The 23,907-nt window shown below is 43.5% G+C and overlaps 1 protein-coding gene across 3 annotated transcripts in view; it reads left to right on the forward strand.

Annotated features, from left to right (window-relative positions):
- Positions 1-23,907, forward strand: part of PASK (PAS domain containing serine/threonine kinase) — a 719,075-nt gene that overhangs the window by 478,651 nt on the left and 216,517 nt on the right. For all 3 annotated transcript variants that reach the window (XM_030215835.1, XM_030215838.1, XM_030215836.1), the window contains 2 exons: positions 19,584-19,709; positions 21,939-22,073. In XM_030215835.1, coding sequence (XP_030071695.1) covers positions 19,584-19,709; positions 21,939-22,073 — 261 coding nt within the window. The remainder of the gene's footprint in view (positions 1-19,583; positions 19,710-21,938; positions 22,074-23,907) is intronic.

Genomic DNA, 23,907 nt, shown 5'->3' on the forward strand with positions numbered 1-23,907 from the left:
TTGGTCACTAGATGTAGCATCCAAGGTGAAATTATGCAGGTTTCTTTTTAAAGGAAAATAGTTGTTTGATGATTGTCACAAAATGCCTAGCTACCCGCCTGGGGCTACCCCGCGGCTACTTAGAGGGTCTATCCCCAGCACAGCTCAGGTCCGCCTATACCTGCCACTTGTTTTCTACACTAGCACCCTTCTCCCACCGACTGGGTCCCAACCACCTCTGGGCATTTCTCCCGCTCTCAAATTATCCCCAGTGATTTCTAGGTTACTTGGGCTACACTCCCAGTGGTCCCACTATTCCTGGAAAGCACTCACAGACCCAACGCACAAACTACCAGGATTCTTAGTCCAGACTAGCAGGCAATAAACTAAAAATGTTTATTGTCATGAAATATTAGAATTAGAACAATGAACAGAAAAGGTGCGATCAGCAAAGAATAACAGGTATCTGAAATATGGAGCAATTATAACACTATATAAACATTAGTTTGCTATCTAAATAGTACCTGGGGAGATCAGGACATATAGCTGCTGACAAGTTATCAAATATAACTGTTCACAGGGCCTCACCAAAGAGATCCTTCTCTCTTTTCTCCTTGGCTAAGACTGGAGAAAAAGTCAATATAACCTAGCTGAATTTTGAGCTCCTGGGCCAATCAGAGCTCAGAACAAGTTTTAAAAATAACTGGCCACATCACTACAGGTTACCTCTTATACGAGTTAACTAAAGAAGGAACAGTCTGTTCTTTGTAACAGCTTTAAACATAAACATGCTTCACCTGCTGTCCAAACTAGAGAAATACACTTCAAGAAATAATACAGTGTCACAATGATGAACTGGATAAGTTGGTTAAGAGCTTCAGGAAAGCCAAGATTGCCTATCTGCCAGAGTGTAATCCAGAAACTAGTGATAGAGGCTCAGCAGCAAGGGTTCGTTATTGGGATGTTAGTAGTTACTGTCTGGGGAGACAGAGCAGCATGCAATGCAACCAGTATTTCCAAAGGGGCCAGCCCTTTCATGGAGTCTGGTGTGGAGGGAAGGAAGCCTGGAACAGGAGTTTCTGGATATTCCAGAGCTTACCAATAAAGATATCTGGGTCTACTTCTGGGTAGGAATCGGAGGCTGACTGTGGAATTTTCACCAGAGTTGGACTGAGGATCAATGGGTTGTCAAGTTCATATGGGAAGGCTGTGCCCTGGAGTTAGCTCAGCCTTTGCCAAAGTGTTTCATTGAGTCTCTCTCTTGCTCTCAGTTAAAGATGAGGCAGTTAGTGAGACTGTGCAGAGGCTGTTGCATCTCCAGGCAGTATTTGCCATTGAGTAGGAAGAACAAAGTAATTATGAAACACTTTCCTTTTAAGAATATATGTTTCATAACCTATAGATGGTGTATTCTTGCTTTAAAGTTTGATCACTTTGTATAATTATTTGGAGTATGCTCTCTTTCTTAGGTTATCTGCTTAGAACTTGTTGGTTGTAGCGGGCTGTGAGACCTTGATATAATGTAATGCAACAAGGCTTAGGTCACTATTCCCCGTCTACTTTATGGTTGAAAATGGAGGGCACCTTTTGGCCTAATTTAGATGTCAAAGGAATAAACCGGTGTCTCAAGAATTCTACCACTTTGAATGGAGATCTTGATATCAATCATAGTTGCAATCAGAGACACAACAGGGCAAGCGATTCACAAGATCCAAAATGGCAATATGAAAAGAGCAGATCAGTCAAGGAAAAGTCCCTTTGGAATTGTTTCATTCATGTGAGGTATAAAAGTATATGATGTGCCCGACATTGACTGTTTCGCCCATGTAAGGGCTGCGTCAGGGACTATGGGTAACCAAGCAGTGTGTATAAGCAACTTCACTTCCTTGGTTTAAAACAGCGTATTGATCAGCTGGTGGTACCAATGAGAACAGAACACTACAGTGATTGGACTGAGAGCTAAGTGGTTTCTGGTGTGAACACCGAGGCTGAGAAGACGGTTATTATATATATGATAATGATTCTATCAGTAAGACACTAAATCAGTAAATAATTGATCTAAAGAGTTTCAGTGTTATCTAGATAGACACACACGACTGTTACTTGAGGAGTTGAAGAGAATTAGATACTCGTATCCATTTACACTGAGAAGGATTGTAACCCTAGTGGCAGTAGATGGAGTTTTTTTTTCAAGCCAAATGATTATAGTCTGCAGTGTCGGGCTGACTGGGTGGCGATACTGAAGCTTTTTTTTCTCCATCATCATATGCTGGATGCGTGATAGGTTGATAACAGTGTGAGTGTTAAATATCTTATATACATAGCCAGTGTGAGGCTATGTTTAGATTTTCAGTTAACAGACAAAGACAAATGGGGTTCACACTCTCCACAGGAATGGAACACAACAATAAAGGGGTGGAAAGGACTCAAAATCAAATGATCAGTCAGTCAGCTCCGAAAGAACCCTTTATTCAGACCCAACACGGTCCGTGTTTCGGCTAGAACAGCCTTCTTCAGGGGTCTATAAAATTGTAAACATATAAACAACATATATAAAAAAATGTTATAATTCATTTACACAATTAAAAAACATACATTTACACATTTTAATATAGATCCAAAAGATATACTAAGAAAACATTACAAAGTTAATTTAAAAATTTGAAATACAAATGTCTTGACACAAAAAAATTTTTAATCAATGTACTAAAAACATCACAGATAAGATTAAAAATACATATGTATATATATATATCTATACACACATATATAAAAACACATACATATATGTCAACATCAATATAATCTGAAATAACCTACTAGAAAACATTTTTAAAATTTTTTTTATATATATATATATTTAAAATATTTTTAAAAATTCTAAGAAACATTCTTTCAAAGATATATTATGAAAATCAAATGTCATAATACGGAAAGATATATATAAATATATATGTATATAAATAAGTACGAAAATACAAATATAATACAAAAATATATATATAATCAAAAAATTTTAAATAATATACATTACAGCCGTTCTCTAGGTAATATGTGCATAAATCATCAGCTAATAAAAACTCAATTTGAACAGTATGTCCCACCGAGTGATACTCAATAATTCATTCCTATATATATTTTAAAAAATATAATTAAAAAAAAAAACCAAATATTGAAATCAAAGTTAATTATGAATAGATATAACACCGCATGTAATCAAATATCTTTAACACAAAATGGGTAGTTTAAAAAGTAGAAAAAAGAATGAAAAAAGAGAGAAGAGAAAAGAGGAAATACCTACCAATCTATTGGTGTTCAATAATATATTAATTGATTGATGGAGCATTTAGATATCTGTCAATGAAAGTACCAAGAAAGAAATATGAAGTAAACAATATATATATATATATATATATATATATATATATATATATATATATACACACACACATATATAAGAAGGGGAATATAATATATAGAATATAAAAATAAAAATAAAAAATAGTCCATAAATATAGATCTGAATATATCAAGCACCCCAGAGTTTCTTTTCCAGTCTCAAGAAAGTGGCTTGGAGATGTCTCAAACTGGAGGGAAAGACTGGCCTGAAGATAGCAAGAGTTGTTCTCCTCAAACAATTCCTTGAGGGTCTTCCCCAGCCCATGAAACAGTAGGTGGGGCGGCACCCTAAGTTGACACTGGAAAGCACTGTGGACGTGGCTGATGCCTTTTACCAAGCACAACCAGAGCCTGAACCCTATAAGGAGAGCAAGCAAGCTGGGAGTCCAGGGAAGAAAAGAGAAAAGTCAGGATCTGAGAACCTAAAGGATTAGAAGCTGCCTTCTAGCCCTGCACGCCCAGGATAGGGGCCAGAACAATGGAGTCCTTTGTCCCCTCGAATCTAGCACCCTCCACTGACCTGGTTGCGGACCCACACTTGCTCACCTGTTTCAGATGTGGGAAGAGAAGCCACAAAACCAGGGATTACCAAGAGTTAGAAGAAGAGGCCGTGAACGTGATCACTCCACACTCTTGCAGCTTTGTGGAGGCCTCTCAACCTGAGAGTAGGAACAGTGTAATGGAGGTTGAACTGAATGGGAACCCCTATCAGACGCTGATAGACTCTGGCAGCATGAAGACACTCATTTGGCGTGAAATTGTTACCCGACTGCAAGTGAACTATGAGAGGACAGTGACATTATCATATGTGCCTGAGGACAGCTCAGATATCCCTCAGTACCCTAGTCAGACAAAATCAGATGGATGTGGTCTTGCCATGGTTTCCCTACTCAGTTGTCTTGGGCTAAAATTTGCCAAAGTTTGGAATGGTCTGGGTTCAGCTATCCATTGGCCCAAAGAATGAGGAGGAAGAATCTTTTCCCTAAGATTTTCCCATTGGAGGACCCAGACTTCTATACAGAGAACCGAAGTCACCTAAACCTTGTTGACAGAGGTGGTTGGAAAAATTACATTGCCCCTAAACTTAGGGGTGGCAGTTGGTAAGGACCCAGGGTCAGGAGAAGATAAGCAGGACATTCCAGATCCTGTAGATAGTCTGCCCAAGTGGAGTGGAGGAGTGACCCCAGGAGATTTTAAGAAGGCTCTTGCAGAGGACAAATCCCTTAGAGAGGACCGGGCCAAAGTTATAATGGTAGATGGAAACCCTATGGGTGATCAGGACCCCGCTAAGGTATCTCCCTCATATTTCATAGTAAAGAATGATCTATTCAGCAGTGTGACCAAGGGAGCCCTGGAGGGAGAGGAAATAGAGCAGCTGTTAGTTCTGCACGCTTATCACAGGCAGGTCATGCAGTTAGCCTATAGTCACTTATTAGGTGGTCACTTGGGAGAGGAGAAACCCCTAGAACGGATCCCAGCCCAGATTTTCTGGCCTGATATATTTAAACAAATAACCTTTTCTTTCAGTCCTGCCCAACTTGCCAGTTGAGTAGCTCTGCAAAGGTTCCACCTGCCCCTCATGCCCATGCTCATCATCGATACCCCATTTGACCGGGTGGCCATGGACTCTGTGGGGGTCACTGGAATGAACAACACATGGCAAGTACATTTTAGTTATTTTGGATTATGCTACGTGCTACTCAGAGGCCATAATATGAAGATTACCACTGTAGCCAGTACTCTGTGAGAGGAGATCTCCCGCATAGGGGGATCCCTGCCGATCTATTGACTGACCAAGGTACAACTTTTATGTCCCAAGTCATGAAACAAATGTGTACCCTGCTAAAAGTAAAGACCTTGCAGATATCAGTATATCATCCACAGAGAAGACAGTTTGGTGGAACACTTCAATAAGACTCTCAAGCAAATGCTGAGGAAGTTTGTGGCGGAATATGGGAAGAATTGGGACACCTTGCTCCCATATATACTGTTTGCCATCCAGGAGATGCCCCAGCATTCAACAGAATTCTCTCCATTTGAACTGTTGTAGGGGAGTCCTGGAGGTGGTTCAAGAAGCCTGGGAGGAGGAACCTAGCCCAGAAAGGAATTTAGCCAAATACATACTCAACATGGCTCAGGTGAGGCAAGCCTGAGCATACAACTGGAAGGTCATGCAGAGAGCCTTCCAACCAGGGGACAGAGGCCTAGTCCTGCCCTCATCAGAAAGCAAACTGCTATTCAAACAGCAAGGGCCATATGAAAAATTGAAAAGACAGGAGCTGTCAACTACAAGATGGCCCAACCAAACAAAAGAGATAAGGCAAAGATTTTCCATAACAATTTGTATGAAGGGGGTCCTGGTGGCTGTGGTGCTGGTCCAAATGGATGATTTATGTCCAAAGGTACCAGCACAACTGGAGCTCTTTCAGAAGGCAAATTATGTTTAATGTGAGCAAGTACAAGGTGATGCATGTGGGAAAGAGGAACCCGAACTATATCTACGTGATGCAAGGTTTCACATTAGTCAACAACCAGGAAAGGAATCTAGTTGTCATTGTTGATGATACATTGAAAACCTCTGCTCAGTGTGTTGCGGGAGCTAAGAAAGCAAATATAATGTTAGGTATTATTAGGAAAGGAATGGAAAACAAAAATTAGGACGTTATAATGCCTTTGTTTCACTCCATGGTACGACCGCACCTCAAATACTGTGTTCAATTCTGGTCACCGCATCTCAAAAAAGATATATTGGAATTAGAAAAGGTTCAGAGAAGGATGACGAAAATGATAAAGGTAGAAACTAAACAGCCAAAAACTCTTGTTCTAAAAGGCAGTTATTTTCTGTTCCTTGGCTGCTGGAGAGGTAGCACATCCAGCGACCTCAAGTGTTAATTAAGGTGTGGGGAATTAGAATACTTGCATAGGTTGCTGAGTCAGCTTCAAAGAGCGTGTTTAAAAAAGGCCCTTTAGATTCAAATCTATATAAAGAGGAAAGGTCCCACTGAACTTTCTTTCTGAGAAGTTCCGAGAGAAGAGGACATTTCTCTGGTAAGTGAATACTATTGTGCTTTGGGAACTTAAAGATTGGCGTTTAAAGGAGGAATTGTAGGTTAGTGATAGGCAAAATAAAAATATAAAAAGCACATTTTATCAACTAATCTCCATAGTCTTTTCCACTTAGTTTTTAAAACTTTGTACCACAGCATTAACAAAATCTAGCAGGCACTGCAGGATCTAGTTTAGTTTAGTCTTCCCACCCCTAGGATAACTCTTCATTTGTAGTCAGTTATTGCAATTAGGGTAACAAGCAAGGAGTTCTCTTATGGAGTTTTAAATACATTTCATTGCAATCTAAGAAGGAAACACTAAATAAATCATACAATATACTATATAAACTAAAAGACACTTTTATATTAGGCTAATATCCTTAATACTGCAGCAAGTTTTAAATTATTGAAAAACTCAAAAACACTAAGATGGAGTCAGCAGTCCAACAGCAAGAGGGGTGCTAACCAGTCTTTTGCATTGAGTGTCACATGTATGATTATCTCCCAGTTGGTGAGATGTCATATGTGTGTGCCCGATGTAAAGAGCTCCTAGCTCTCAGAGAACGTATCTGTTCTCTTGAGACTAGAGTAGCAGACTTGGTGGATCTGAGGGAGACAGAGAGGTACATAGATGAGACCTACAGGGATGTTGTAGAGAAGTCCCACCTCCAGTCTGGTAGCCCCTGTGCTATCTTTTAGGAGGGAGATCTCCTAGAAGGAGAGCATCACCCTGGTGAAGTAGGAAGTACTCCTATAGCCAGAACCTGCCCACCAGGGGATGTACTATCCTCTCGCACCAAGGATATGTCTCCAAGTGCTGCCTGGGAGGGAAAGGTTAGGACAGCTGTTGTTGATTCGATCATTAGGCATATAGATAGCTGGGTGGCTGGTGGACATGAGGATCGCCTGGTGACTTGCCTGCCTGGTGCAAAGGTGGCGGACCTCACACATCACCTAGATAGGATTTTAAATAGTGCTGGGGAGGAGCCGGCTGTCTTGGTACATGTGGGTACCAATGACATAGGAAAATGTGGGAGAGAGGTTCTGGAAGTAAAATTTAGGCTCTTAGGTAGACAGCTCAAATCCAGAACCTCTAGGGTAGCATTCCTAACCGTTCCACACGCAGGGCCCAAGAGACAGGCAGAGCTCCGGAGTCTCAATGCGTGGATGAGACGATGGTGCAGGGAGGAGGGTTTTAGATTTGTTAGGAACTGGGCAGCATTCTGGGGAAGGGGGAGCCTATTCCGAAAGGATGGGCTCTACCCTAACCAGGGTGGGACCAGGCTGCTGGCATCGGCATTTAAAAAAGGAGATAGAGCAGCTTTTAAACTAGAAAGGGGGGGAAGGCCGACAGTCACTCAAAAGCGCATGGCTCGGGATACGGTATCTTTCAAATATATCACCAAAACAGGGAAGATAGGGTATTCTGATAGTGAGGTTGCAAAAGAGACCGTAGTAGGTCAAGTGTCTTTAAATAAAAATAAAAATCAGACAAAAGATGGCAAATCAGTAGTGTCCAGTACTAAGCATGATGTAAATAGGAACAACAAGCATACTTTGAAATGTCTATATGCGAATGCCAGGAGCCTAAGAAATAAGATGGGAGAGTTAGAATATATTGCACTAAATTAAAAATTAGATATAATAGGCGTCTCTGAGACCTGGTGGAAGGAGAATAACCAGTGGGACACTGTCATACCGGGGTACAAATTATATCGTAGTGATAGGGTGGATCGACTTGGTGGAGGGGTTTCATTGTATATTAATGAGAGCCTTGAATCAAATAGATTGAAACTTCTGCAGGAAATAAAACACTATTGGAATCACTATGGATTGAAATTCCATGTGTAAAAGGGAAAAGGATAGTGATAGGAGTGTACTACCATTCGCCTGGCCAGGATGAATAGACGGATGCAAAATGTTTAAGGAAATTAGGGATGCAAACAAACTGGGCAACACAATAATAATGGGTGATTTCAATTACCCCGATATTGACTGGGTAAATGTAACATCGGGGCACGCTAGGGAGGTAAAATTCCTTGATGAAATCAAGGACAGCTTTATGGAGCAGCTGGTACAGGAGCCAACGAGAGAAGGAAAAATTCTAGACTTAGTCCTTAGTTGAGAGCATGACCTGGTGCGGGAGGTAATGGTGCTGGGGCCGCTTTGTAACAGTGATCATAATATGATCGGATTTGGTATTAGCTTTGAAGTAAGTATGCATAGGAAATCAAATACGGTAATGTTTAACCTTTAAAAACGAGACTATGATAAAATGAGAAGAACGGTGAAAAAAAAACCCTGCGAGGGTCAAAAATTTACATCAGGCGTGGATGCTGTTCAAAAACACCATCCTGGAAGCCCAGGCCAAATATATTCCGTGTATTAAAAAAGGAGGACGGAAGACCAAATGACAGCCGACGTGGTTAAAAATGAGGTGAAGGAAGCTATTAGAGGTAAAAGAAAATCCTTCAGAAAATGGAAGAAGGAACCGACTGAAAATAATAAGAAACAGCATAAGGAGTGTCAAGTCAAAAGCAAAGCGCTGATAAGGAAGGCTAAGAGGGACTTAAAAAAAAGATTTCGTTGGAGGAAAAAACACGTGGAGGGGCATAATCGAACGAAAACGTCTATCTCCATGGGCGTTTATCTCCGAGAACGGGTCCGTGAAGGGGCGGACCGAACCGTATTTTCGCAAAAAATAGACGTCCATGTTTTATTCGACAATTTGTGAGCTGGGCGTTTTTGTTTTTCAGCGATAATGGAAAATGAAAGCGCCTAGCTCAAAAACGAATAAATCCAACGCATTTGTTCGTGGGAGGGGCCAGGATTCATTGTGCACTGGTCCCCCTCACATGCCAGGACACCAGCCGGGCACCCTAGGGGGCACTTTTACAAAAAAAAAAAAAGTTAAAGAGCTCCCAGGTGCATATCACCCTTCCCTTGTGTGTTGAGCCCCCCAAATCCCCCTCAAAACCCACTGCCCACAAGTCTACACCATTACTATAGCCCTAAGAGGTGAAGGGGGGCCACCTACATGTGGGTACAGTGGGTTTGGGGGGGTTGGACGATTAAGCAGCACAATTGTAACAGGTGAGGGGGGGATGGGCCTGGGTCCACCTGCCTGAAGTCCACTGCACCCCCTAACAATTGTTCCAGGGACCTGCATACTGCTGCCAGGGAGGTGGGTATGACATTTGAGGGTGAAAATAAAAAGTTGTGAAACATCATTTTTTGTGGTGGGAGGGGGTTAGTGACCACTGGGGGAGTCAGGGGATTTAGGGCACTTTTGGGGCCTTATTTGTGAAAAAACAGGGTCCAGGAAAAGTGCCCTAAATTCTAGCTACAAACGCATACTTTTTTTCCATTATCGGCGAAAGGTGCCCATCTCTGTTCGGGTGATAACCATGCCCCAGTCCCGCCTTCACCACACCTCCGACACGCCCCTGTCAACTTTGTACGCTTCCGCGATGGAGTGCAGTTGAAAACGTCCAAGTTCGGCTTTCGATTATACCGTGTTATTCGTTTTTGTGAGATAAACGTCCATCTCCCGATTTAGGTCGGAACTTGGGCGTTTTTCTCGTTCGATTATAAGCAGAAGAGTAAAAATATTTTTTAGATATATTAAGAGCAGGACGCAAGCAAAAGAATTGGTTGGACCGCTAGATGATTGAGGAGTAAAAGGGGGGGGGGGCGATCAGGGAAAAGAAAGCCATAGCGGAGCGATTAAATGAATTCTTTGCTTCGGTCTTCACCGGGGAAGATTTGGGTGGGATACCGGTGCCAGAAATGTTATTCGAAGCTGACGAGTCAGAGAAACTTAATGAATTCTCTGTAAACCTGGAGGATGTAATGGGGCAGTTCTGCAAACTGAAGAGTAGCAAATCTGGACCGGATGGTATTCCTCCCAGAGTACTGATAGAACTGAAAAATGAGCTTGAGGAGCTATTGTTAGTAATATGTAATTTATCCTTAAAATCAAGCATGGTACCGGAAGATTGGAGGGTGCTCAATGTAATGCCGATTTTTAAAAAAGGTTCCAGAGGAGATCCAGGAGATCCAGGAGATCCAGGAGTCTGACGTCGGTGCCGGGCAAAATGGTAGAGACTATTATTAAGAAGAAAATTACAGAGCATATTCAAAAGCATGGATTAATGAGACAAAGTGAACATGCATTTAGTGAAGGGAAATCTTGCCTCACCAATCTACTACATTTCTTTGAAGGAGTGAAAAAACATGTGGATAAAGGTGAGCCGGTAGATATTGTGTATCTGGATTTTCAGAAGGCATTTGACAAAGTACCTCATAAGTACATAAGTATTGCCATACTGGGACGGACCAAAGGTCCATCAAGCGCAGCATCCTATTTCCAACAGTGGCCAATCTAGGTCACAAATACTGGCAAGATTCCAAAAAAGTACAAAACATTTTATACTGCTTATCCCAGAAATGGTGGGTTTTCCCCAAGTCCATTTAGTAATGGTCTATGGACTTTTCCTTTAGGAAGCCGTCCAAACCTTTTTTAAACTCCGTTAAGCTAACCGCCTTTACCACATTCTCTGGCAGTGAATTCCACAGTTTAATTACACGTTGAGTGAAGAAAAATTTTCTCCGATTTGTTTTAAATTTACTACATTGTAGCTTCATTGCATGCTCCCTAGTTCCTAGTATTTTTGGAAAGCGTAAACAGACGCTTCACATCTACCCGTTCCACTCCACTCATTATTTTATAGACCTCTATCATATCTCCCCTCAGCCGCCTTTTCTCCAAGCTGAAGAGCCCTAGCCGCTTTAGCCTTTCCTCATAGGGAAGTCGTCCCATCCCTTTTATAATTTTCGTCGCACTTCTCTGCACCTTTTCTAATTCCACTATATTTTTTTTTAGATGCGGCGACCAGAATTGAACATAATATTCGATGTGGGTCGCACCGTGGAGCGATACAAAGGCATTATAACATCCTCATTTTGTTTTCCATTCCTTTCCTAATAATTCCTAACATTCTATTGGCTTTCTTAGCCGCAGCAGCACACTGAGTAGAAGGTTTCAACATATCATCAGCGACGACACCTCGATCCCTTTCTTGGTCCGCGACTCCTAACGTGGAACCTTGCATGACGTAGCTATAATTCAGGTTCCTCTTTCCCACTTGCATCACTTTGCACTTGTTCACATTAAACGCCATCTGCCATTTAGACGCCCAGTCTCGTAAGGTCCTCTTCTAATTTTTCACAATCCTCCCGTGATTTAACGACTTTGAATAACTTTGTGTCATCAGCAAATTTAATTACTTCACTAGTTACTCCCATCTCTAGGTCATTTATAAATATGTTAAAAAAGCAGCGGTCCCAGCACAGACCCCTGGGGAACCCCACTAACTACCCTTCTCCATTGAGAATACTGATCATTTAACCCTACTCTCTTTTTTCTATCTTTTAACCAGTTTTTAATCCACAATAGACTACCTCCTATCCCACGACTCTCCAATTTCCTCTGGAGTCTTTCATGTGGTGGATGTGAGGATCGCCTGGTTACTTGCCTGCCTGGTGCAAAGGTGGCAGACCTCCCGTGTCACCTAGATAGGATTTTAGATAGTGCAAAGTGATGCATGTGGGAAAGAGGAACCCAAACTATAACTGCGACATGCAAGGTTCAGCGTTGGGAGTAACGGACCGAGAAAGGGATCTAGGTGTCATCGTTGATGATACATTGAAAACTTCTGCTTAATGTGCTGCTGCGGCTAGGAAAGCAAATAGAATGTTGGGTATCATTAGGAAAGGGATTGAAAACAAAAATAAGGATATTATTCTGCCATTGTATCGCTCCATGTTGCAACTGCACCTCGAGTATTGTGTTCAATTCTGTTTGCCGCACCTCAAAAAGGACATAGTGGAATTAGAAAAGGTGCAGAGAAGGGTGACAAAGATGATACAGGGGATGGGACGACTTCCCTATCAGGATAGGCTGATGAGGCTGGGGCTCTTCAGCTTGGAGAAAAGGTGGCTGAGTGGAGATATGATAGAGGTCTATAAGATAATGAGTGGAATGGAATGAGTCGATGTGGAGCGTCTGTTTACGCTTTCCAAAAATACTAGGACAAGGGGGCATGCAATGAAGCTGCAGTGTGGTAAATTTAAAACGAATCGGAGAAAATTTTTCTTCACTCAATGTGTAATTTCTAGGATGGGCGGGACAAGTTACTTGTTCTTTTGGCCACTGTCGGTGACAGGGTACTGGGCTCGATGGACCCTTGGTCTGTCCCAGCATGGCGATGCTTATGTACTTATTATTAAATGGATTTGGGGAAAATCCACTATTTCTGGGATAAGCAGTATAAAATGTTTTTGTACTTTTTTAGGATCTTGCCAGGTATTTGTGACCTGGATTGGCCACTGTTGGAAACAGGATGCTGGGCTTGATGGACGTTTGGTCTTTCCCAGTATGGCAATACTTATGTACTTCTTTATGAAGATAGACTATAGTGGCTAGAGCTCTTCAGCTTGAAGAAAAGAAGGCTGAGGGGAGATACGATAGAGATCTATATAATAATGGGTGGAGTGGGACGGGTAGACGTGAATCGCATGTTTACTCTTTCCAAAAATACTAGGACTTGGAGGCACGCAAGGAAGCTGCAAAGTAGTAAATTTAAAACAAATCGGAGAAAACATTTCTTCACTCAATGTGTAATTAAAACCCTGGAATTCGTTGCCAGAGAAGGTGGTAAAAGCAGTTAGCTTTAGTGGGATTTAAAAAAGGATTGGATAGTTTCCTAAAAGAAAATTATATAATCCATTATTAAGATGGACTTATGGAAAATCCACTGCTTATTTCTAGGATAAGAAGCATAAAATGTACTGTTTTGGGTTCTTGCCAGGTACTTGTAACCTGGTTTGGCCACTGTTGGAAACAGGATCCTGGACTTGATGGACCTTCAGTCTGTCCCAGTATGGCAACACTTTTGTTAATTTTCATTTGGTTAGGTTTTTACCCTCACAATTGATCCACCAGAACTAGGACATCTTTTCCAGTATGCCAGGATGGACCCTCTTTGCAACCCATGATGTCATCACTGAACAAGGAGTTGTGGTCTGGCAATGCCTTTACCAGATCCCAGAAGCCCATCAACTAGCAGTAGCAAAAGAAATAGCCAAGATAGTAGACCTAGGGGTTAACAAAGAATACACCAGTAATTGATCGTCATCCATTGTGCTGGTATCTAAACCAAATGGGAGCCTCTGGTTCTGCATGAACTTCTGCAAGGTGAATGCTGTCTCCAAACTGGAGGCTTATCCAATCAATGAACTCATTGAGAGGCTTGGAGGAACCCCGTTCTCTTCAACCCTAGAACTGACCGAACGATATAGGCAGGTACCCCTCAAGCCCAAGGTCTGTTCCAGTTCACAGTATTACCTTTTGGCCTTTATAGAGTGAGCTACCTTCCAATGCCTTGTTGACAATCTACTTGTTGCATGGTGGCTACATGGCTGCCTACTTAGGCAGCAGCATCATTTACAGTACAGACGTGGACCCATTTCATCTAGGTAGAAATGGTATTGGATAGTTTACAGACCACTGGATTGACTGTGAATTCTAAAAAGTGCTTCCTAGGATGGCGGGAGGTCCAATACTTGGGGTACTGTGTTGGAAAGAGGGCACATGAGACCCCAAATTTGGAAGGTAGAGGTGATCATATAGGTCCTGGTACCCTAGACCAAGTACTACTACAAATCATTTCTATAGAGCTACCAGTCGTACGCAGCGCTTCACAATGAAACATATAAACGGCGAGTGACCGACTCACTCGCAAATGCGCAGTAGAGACTTCCTTCTCTGTCCCGCCCCCGCGTCAATACGTGATGACGAGGGCGGGACAGAGAGGGAAACTGCGCCGCCGAGGTTGATACCGCTCCCCCCCCCCCCCCCCCCACACACACACCTGGCCCGGGCCCTCTCTCCGCTACTAAACTTACACATCCATTCGCCGGAACGCAGCACGCACATCAGCTGAGCTGCCGTCGGCCCTGTGTCCCGCCCTCGCTGACGTTACGTCACAGGAGGGCGGGACACAGGCAGAGAAGGAAGGGCCGACGGCAGCTCAGCTGATGTGCGTGCTGTGTTCCGGTGAATGGATGTGTAAGTTTAGTAGCGGAGAGAGAGAGGGCCCAGGCCGGGTAGAGGGATGGCGGCGACTCCGGGGGGGGGGGGGGGAACGGTAGCGGTGGCGACCTCGGGGGGAGGGAGAAGGAAGGAAACCCCAATACCAGCCCGTTTTTACGGGCTCAACGGCTAGTTGAACATAAAGAAAGACAGTCCCTGCTCAAAAGAGCTTACAATCTAAATCAGCAGTGCGAGCCTGCCTGGGGTTCATTGGGTACTACTAACGATTTATCCCAGGGTTTGCTGAGAAGGAGGAACCACTGACTTGCCTCGTGGAGAAGAAGGCCTCTGAAAAGGTGCTATGGATGTCAACTGGATACTGCTTTTCAGACCCTGAGACATTTGTTTGGAGCCAATGCTGGTCAGCCTGAACAGCTGGCCCTTTGTGGTGCATATGGATGCATCGGATGTCAGGCTCAGGGCCATCCCGACTAAAGAAGTGGAGGAAGAACACCTTGTGGACTTCATTAGCTGTACATCAACTCTACATTAGCTCCCTAGAGAGAGGAACTATGCTGTGATTGAAAAGTAAGCCCTAGCTGTCAAGTGGGCCTTACCCTCAAGTGGATGGCTTGCCACAAGGTGTCGAATGCCCGCATCATGTGGTGATTTCTCAGCCTCCATCCCTTCAGTTTCGAGATTTGACATTGGGCGGGCTGTGATCATGCCAATGCTGATTTCTTGTCATGGGACGTGGACCCTGACATTGCAAGTGCTCAAGTAGGGTTGAACTGAGGGGAAGGGTATATGAGGAAATCTATAGGACACTGCCACTTTCCCCTTAACACTCCCTCGCAGTGTCAGGGCCACTTTAAAATCCTAGTCCCATCCAAGGGGAAAGTGACATCATGGGAGGGGTGGAGCCAGGAGGGCATGGTCCAGGAAGTATAAAAGACAGGGCCAGACCTAGGTTAAAGAGGCCCAGAGGGAAACAGTGATGCCCACTGCAGATGCCTCCATCCCGAAACTGAGAAGCAGCAACCTCTACATTCAGGTAGGCCAAGTTCAACTTGGATGCTTGAAGAACTTGTATTTTGACCTGTCCAGTAGCAGGGCAGCCTTCTGTACCTGCTGGAGACTATGCTGGTAACTTTGGATCCAGGGACCAGACCAGTAAGAATTGCTGCTGAGCCAGAGGTTGGTGGATGCCCCATGCCGGGGAGATAAGGTTGAGGAGGTCGCTGACCAAATCAAATAACATACTGATACCATCTCTTCTGTCTCCCGCCTGGCACCTTCTGTATCTACCTCCTCAGCTAGGGGGACTTTTGGCAAACCAAGGAGAAGTACCTATTTCTGTCCGTACTGACCTATTTCTGTCTGGTATGGACAGTTTGACAGAACATAGCCATACTGGACGACTTGCCAGTTGGGGGGAGGCTGAAGTTTTTCTATGAAAGGTGGCTCCTTATAACCTCCAGCTAGTGAATTGTTCAGATAGTCCGTCTCGGATACACACTCAGTTGGTATCAAAGACCTCCAAATTGCCCACCAAGAGCTCATTCATTCAGCTCTCAGCACAGTCAGGTACTTGCAGAGGAACTCTCCGCCCTTCAGAAGACCCATGCAGTCAAACCCATTCCACCAGGGGAAGAAAGGCTGGGATTCTATTGCAAGTACTTCCTTGTGCAGTGGAAAACAGGGAGGATACGTCCCATTCTAGATAGGGCTGGTTTCCCTGGGCAGCCTTCTCCCAATGATTCAAAAAAAATGAAGATGCATATATTCACATTCTGATACTTCCAGCCCACCAGAATTATCTTTGATTTTGGCTAGGAACACATCACTTTCAGTACCGCGTGTTGCCTTTTGGCCTTGCTTCAGCTCCCAGGGTCCAGCGGTAGTGGCAGCATCGCAACGCAGATTGGGAGTCCGTGTTCCCATTTCTCCATGAATGGTTGGTGAAAAGCACCTCTTCAGAAGGCGCTCAGGAGTCGATCCAAATGACTATTCGGATGTTTGAGCTACAAGTGTTTGTTTTAAACTACCCCAAGTCCCATCTTCACCCTGTCCAACAACTGGAATTCATAGGAGTCCTGCTCGATACACAGCAGGCTCGAGCCTACCTTCTGGAGACGAGAGCGGATACTCATGTTGCACTTGCTTCCATGATTCGAGCCTCTCAGCAGATCACAGCTCAGCAGATGTTGAAATTGTTGGGCCACATGGCTTCCACAGTGTATGTTATTTATTGCACTTGTATCCCACATTTTCCCACCTATTTGCAGGCTCAATGTGGCTTACAGAGTTTTGTTATGACATTGTCTTTCCAGGATATCAGATACAATTAGTAATGAACAGAGATCAGCTCAGTGGACCTTGGCTTCTCTGTGGTATCAAGCCTGGAAGATGTCATCCGAGTGTCCCCCAAGCTTGTACGCTATCTTCAGTGGTGGGCTATTCAATCCAGTATGACTCTGGGACTTCCATTCCAAATTCCTCAGCCAGAAAAATGGTTTCAGAGATTGGCTGTCTCATGAAATTATATGTATTCAAACAGACAATCAGATTGCAATGTATTACACCAACAAGCAGGGGGGCACCGGATCACGCCCTCCTTGTCAGGAGGCCATCTGGATGTGGCACTGGGCTCACCAACATAGCGTGTTCCTTCGAGCCACTTATCTGGCGGGCAAAAACAATCCCCTGGACAGACTGAGCAGGATAATGCAACTACACGAGTGATCTCTCAATATGGGCATAAACCGCAAGATATTCCGAGTGTGGGGCACTCCCTCGGTGTATCTTTTTGCCGCTCAGATCAACCACAGGGTCCCTCAGTTCTGTGCCAGGCTTCAGACCCACGACAGAGTAGCGTCAGATTTCTTCCTCTATTGGTAGTCAGGTCTTCTGTATGTGTATCCTCCCATACCTCTAGTTGCGAAAACTTTGTTGAAACTCAAGCAAGACCACAAAACCATGATTCTGATCGCACCACACTGGCTGCAACGGATATGGTTCCCTCTTCTTCTAGAGCTATCCATGGGGATTGGAGTGTTTACTGACCCTCATCATGCAGAACGAGGGGTCACTTCTACAGTCCAACCTCCAGTCTCTGGCTCTCACAGCTTTGATGTTGAGAGCTTAGAATTTACTTCCTTTGGTCTTTTGGAGGGTGTCTCCCGAATCTTGCTGACTTCCAGGAAAGACTCCACTAAGAGGTGCTAGTCTTTGAAATGGAGAAGGTTTACCTTCTGTTATGAGAGCAAGGCCATAGGTCCCCTTGCTTGCCCTACACAGACCCTACTTGAATACTTTCTACACCTATCAGAATCTGGTCTCAAGACCAACTCCGTAAGAGTTCACCTTAGTGCAATTAGTGCTTATCATCTTGAAGAAGGTAAGCCCATCTCTGGACAACCTCTAGTTGTTCACTTTGAGAGGTTTGTTCTTGTCAGAGCTTCCTGTCAGACCTCTACCAGTGTCATGGAATCTCAACGTCGTTCTCACCCAGCTGATGAAAGCTCCTTTCAAGCCACTGAATTCCTGTCACCTGAAGTACTTGACCTCGAAGGTTGTTTTCTTGGTGGCTGTTACTTCTGCTCTTAGTCAGTGAGCTTCAGGCCTTAGTGGTGGATTCACCTTATACTAAGTTCCATCACAACAGAATAGTCCCCCGCACTCACCCAAAGTTCCTGTCGAAGGTGGTGTTTAGAATTCCATCTGAACCAGTTGATTCTCTTGCCAACGTTCTTTCCCCGACCTCATGCCCATCCTGGCGAAAGCAGCTTGCATACTTTGGATTGCAAGAGAGTATTGACCTGCTACATGGAACAGACCAGACCCCACAGACAGTCCGCCCAACTTTTTGTTTCTTTTGATCCCAACAGGATGGTGGTCACCATCAGGGAAACACACCATTTCTAATTGCTGGCAGATTACATTTCCTTCACATGCCCAGGCTGTGCTGGCCCTAGATGGTCATATCACGGCTCACAATGCCAGAGCCATGGCTGTGTCGGTAGCCCATTTGAGGTCAGCCTCCATTGAAGGAATTTGCAAGGCAGTGACGTAGTCTTCAGTCCACGCATTCACATCACACTACTGCCTTGAGCAGGATACTCGATGCAACAGTCTTTTTGGGCAGACAGTGTTGCAGAATCTGTTTGGGGTCTAGAGTCAAACTCCACCCTCCTAGGCCCGTTTTATTCTGTTCCAGGCTGCACTCTCAGTCACATTGTATATAGTTTCAGGTTAATCTGTGTTATGTCCTCGCCGTTGTGATGCCCAATTGACCAATGTTTCTTGTTTTTGGTAGCCTGGACACTAGGTATTCCCCTTTTGTGAGAATTAATAAGCCTGCTTGTCCTTGGAGCAAGCTAAAGTACTTACCCTGTAGCAGATGTTCTCTGAGGACAACAAGCTTTTATATTCTCACAATCCCTCCCACCTCCCCTTGGAGTTGTCTCCTTTGTTATTTTTACTTTATTTTTCCTGTAGTATAAGACTGAGGAGACTGCGTTCTCACAGTTCACAAAGCTCTGTTTATACTTTTATAAATCCTGGCTTGGGCGACTTGGGTTGGCGTCACCCACACTTGTGAGAATATAAAACCTGCTGTCCTCTAAAACACCTGCTATAGATAAGTACCTTAGCTTTATCTGCTTTGGTAAATAAATACTGATTACCTGTGGACTGCACATCAAGCTTATAGTCTCATTCTGAAGTTAGTAGATAGACATCTGGATCAGTCTGAAGGAACTAAAGACAATAAAATTAGCAGATAAGATCTAATTTCTCTATTGGAGGTATGCATGGGGTCATCAAAGCATATCATTGATATTCTAACAGGATGGGTGTGGATAGGTGAGGATAACCTTAAGAGTGGACTAACACGGCTACCACACTCCTCCATTGTTTGTGAAATATAAAAATGATTGAATGGTAGTACTCACGGGGGGGGGGGGGGGGGGGGGCATACCTGTGGCCAGAGACAGTGGCACAGTTTTTACAGCTGGTGCTGTTGAGAACCAAATCCCACTAATCTATGTTTTTTTTTTCAGGTTGTGGTGAAGTTTATCCTGAAGGAAAAGGTGCTAGAGGATTGCTGGGTGGAAGACCCTGAGTTGGGAAAAGTTACACAAGAAATTGCAATTCTGACAAGGCTACAACATCCTAACATAATTAAGGTCTGTAGAAGAAACCAAATGCTAAAGAATCAGATTCAGGAAATGCAGTCACTGAGTTCATCCTTCTTCCAAGAGTTGATTCACCCTTCTTTGCTTCAAGTACAACATAGATTGTAAGCCCATTTGGTCAGGGAAATTATTACTTACCTAATTATAACTCTCTTTAAGGTTGGATATGGAAAAGGCAAGTAATTATTTAAAATCTAAAATCTAAAGGTTTGTATATAGCACTATAAAATTTGCACAAGAAGTTCATGAGGTTGCTGGTTTTGTTTAAGTGCTGCTATATAGGGTCTTTCCTAGTTACTATGACCTTGGTATGAAACAGCTGGAAAGGGACACCAAGTTCTAAATTTTATAGTTGGATGCTATTAAAGAAACTTTTATTAAGTGAGTCTGCAGTGGTCAGCATTTATTTTAAACACCAGCCAGCATAGGCAAAAAAAATCTGATTTTTCAGTAGCATATCCTGGTAGAGCGATGAGGTGCCAGCATTATCTGGATAGCAGCGATATTCAGCTGCTTTCAAATAGCCCTTAAGACAGCTTTTATATGTTTTACTTTATCCAGATAATTATCTGGATAGGAGTCTTGAAAATTGCCACTTTCGGGAATAAATTGTGTTTCTGCCCCCAGACCTGGCTCTGTCTAGATATGCAGTCTCTCTCTCAGCAGCTTTTATCCAGGTAGCAGTTGTTGCTACCTAAATAAATGTCCAATATAATAATTCTCACCTCTAACAGGATGTGCTTGGGACCATGCCTGCCGGAAGTGGTCTGCTAGGCAGGCACGCACTGACCTCAGTGACATCAGTGACAGACAATTTGGCAAAGCAAAACAATCTGAGTGCTGGCCATTAGGACACAGGGTTGATAGGAGAGTTTTAAAAGACTGAAGGAACTGAAAGTGTTAAATGGGGGGAGGAGGGGATTTCTGAAGGACTGAAAGACATGAACATTTGGGAAAGGAAAACAATCTGAATGCTGGCCATTAGGACACAGGGTAGATAGGAGAGTTTTAAAAGACTGAAGGAAACGAAAGTGTTAAACTGGAGAAGGGGGGGGGGGGAGTTGTGAAGGACTGAAAGACATGCAAATTTGGGACAGGAAAACAATCTCAATGCTGGCCATTAGCACACAGGGTACATAGCAGAGTTTTAAAAGACTGAAGGAACCAAAAGTGTTGGGGGGGGGGGCAAGTTCTGAATGAATGAAAGAAATGAAAATTTACGAGAGGAACACAATCTGAATGCCGGGCATTTGGACACAGGGTAGATAGGACACTTAAAAAAAAAAAAAAATGAAGGACGTGAAACTGTTACATCTTGGGGGAGGGGTGAGGAGGAAAGCGGTGGGGTATCCGGATACTGGGCGTAAGGGCCAAGGGGGTACATAGACTTTTGAAAGCCTTAAGGAACCCAAAGTGTGGGAAGGAGGAGGAAAAGGAGGGGAGGGAACGGGGTGAGGGGCATTAGGAACAGGGGAGGGGGCCCTGCCACACACTCTCATTCTCACACACACACTGTCACACAGACAGTCTCACTCTGTCACACACCCGCACATTCACTCTGGCTCTCTCTCTCAAACATACACACTCCCAGGAAAACCTTGCTAGCGCCCGTTTCATTCGTTCCAGAAACGGGCCTTTTTTACTAGTTTTTAAATATTATGCCCTTACCCCTGGATTCTATATAGCATGCCTAGCGTTCCGCGCCTAAATCCAGGTGTATTCTATAGCAACACGTGTAACTTAATTGGCTTAAAAAGCCAATCAGCGTTAACAGCACTTAACAAGCAATAATGAGCACTAATTGGCAATTAGAATTTACGTGCACATCTCCCTAAGTGTATTCTGAAACGCACTGTGCCTAAATTTTAATGAGTGCAGGCAAAAGGGGGCGTGGTTATAGGGGAGGAAATGGGCGTTACAAAATTTACATGTGTTGTTCTGTAGAATATGGTCCTTTGCGCTTAAATCTACACGCCTAGATTTACACCACATTTTCGTTGGTATAAATGGATATGTGTAGTTTTAGGTGCTAGGATATTGACTAAGCATATTCTGTATACTGCGCCTAAGTCTAGGCGCTACTTATAGAATATGCTTAGCTGGAAATGTTTTCTGTGCAGAAGTTTTAAGCACCAAATATAAAATCTGGCCCTAAGTGTATAATGTGATATTTTCAACATAATTTTCAATTTTTTATTCTACCTATGTCTTCACCATTAGGTTTTGGATGTGTTTGAGAACAAAGATTTCTTCCAGCTAGTGATGGAGAAGCATGGCTCAGGGCTTGATCTCTTTGAGTTTATTGATCATCAGCCTATTCTGGATGAACCCTTGGCAAGTTACATTTACCGACAAGTAAGGAGCATTCCAATTAAATCAGGAAGGAGGGACACAAATATATTACAGAAAGTCAAAGCCAGGCTGTTGTATATAGGCAGTATATACTACTATGTATCTGTATGCGGACAGTGAAGTATCCATAAAAATAGTATGTTAGCCCCAGAGGAGGTCACAGTGCTATTGCAGGAAGTTATATATTGTAAACGGGACCGCTGCGCCAGTAGGGGGAGGAAGGAAGTCTCCTCCCCAGGATTAATCCAAGCCCCACAAATTGCCACCAGCAGATACTTTCAAATATTCTTTTCTTTTTATTTTTGTTTCCAAGTTACAAACAAAAGCGTCAGTCTAGACCTGGGTTAGGGCTGCCCCAGGCAGGGTAGTGCTGCCCCTCACCCAGCAATCCAAAGTCCCTGACCTTTCTTGAGGGCTGCAATAGTCCCCTTTGGAAATACTTCCTTTTCACAGTACGTATCACAAGCAGTGCTGGCCTTTCAACAGGATTGTTCCCTCCTGTCCAACCAGGGTTTCCAGCTCCCACAGTCCTTACCCAACAAACAGGAGCAGCTGGGGAACCAGGCCTATAACTCTTCCAGCCCTCTGCACCCCCACAGCAAACAGTTCTAATCCAAAACAGGCTTCTTCCTTACAACAGGTTTTAAATCAAAAAAACTTTTAAACACATAGCTTTCCACCTGCCTCAGGGCTCTCCAGCTCCCATTCCATCCTCTGCTTCTTGCTCAGCCTCCTTAACCCCCTCCTCCACCTGCTTCTCACCCCACCCTTCCCTCTACAGGTGGGAGGCATCATGTATTGATTAAGGAGCCAGGGAACTGGGCTTCTTCCTTCTCCCTCCCTCTTGTGGTCAGAGTGGGTATATAATCATCTTGTCTATCCCTGGGGCTCCCCTTGCTGGGACGGGCAATGCATTCTGGGAGACGTAGTTCAGGATTTTGTTGTTTCATTTTGTACCTCTGGGCTGTAGCCTTGTCACAATATATATATATATATATATATATATATATATATATATGTGTGTGTGTGTGTGTAGTTTTTATTTACGGCATTCACAATAATTAACCAAGCAGTATAACTTACACAGAAAAGCAGCACAGTGATGACAAAACATTAGGGAAAAAGGCAATCCACCTTTAAGAAAGGAAAGAAGCAAATTCACTGATCCTATAAAGTCCTTGGGAAAATCAAAGGGGTATCGAGCCAATTAAATCACAGGAAAAAGAAAAAATCTTTAGCTATTGGGAGAAATCTGTTCGCAAATATTTGTATACTGAACTTTGTGGGGTTTTTTTAGATGACAGTTTTTTTTCAAGGGTATTTAGCTGAGCAGTATTAGTTAACTGACCAGATTCCCCTGATTGAAAATTGTCCATCTATATAGAAAGGTTTGCCCATGTTTCATATATAATCTGTTGTGGTTTACTGTGCGCACGTGGAATGTTATCTCCAGTTTGATATAGTACTCCCTGTATGTCTTGCTCTGTAAAAAGATAGAAAATTATCCTGTTCACAGTGGCTGAGAGTCTGTGTAGTATATCACAACTGAAGGTTACAAAAGAGTGTTCTCAGGCATATGGATAAGCCAAAGGAGAAAAACAACTGTATAAATCATTTTTAAATCTTTGCATAGCATTTTGACCCTATTTTGCCACATGCAGAAAAAGCAAGTACAAAGTCTGTATAGGCAGTTCTCCGAGGACAAGCAGGCTGCTTGTTCTCACGACTGGGTTGACGTCCACGGCAGCCTCCTGTATGCATATCCTCCCATACCTTTGGTGGGGAAGACCTTACTGAAGCTCAAGCAAGACCGCGGCACCATAGTAACATAGCAGAT

The sequence above is a fragment of the Microcaecilia unicolor genome, chromosome 10 (assembly GCF_901765095.1).
Source record: "Microcaecilia unicolor chromosome 10, aMicUni1.1, whole genome shotgun sequence".
Classification (NCBI taxonomy): domain Eukaryota; kingdom Metazoa; phylum Chordata; class Amphibia; order Gymnophiona; family Siphonopidae; genus Microcaecilia; species Microcaecilia unicolor.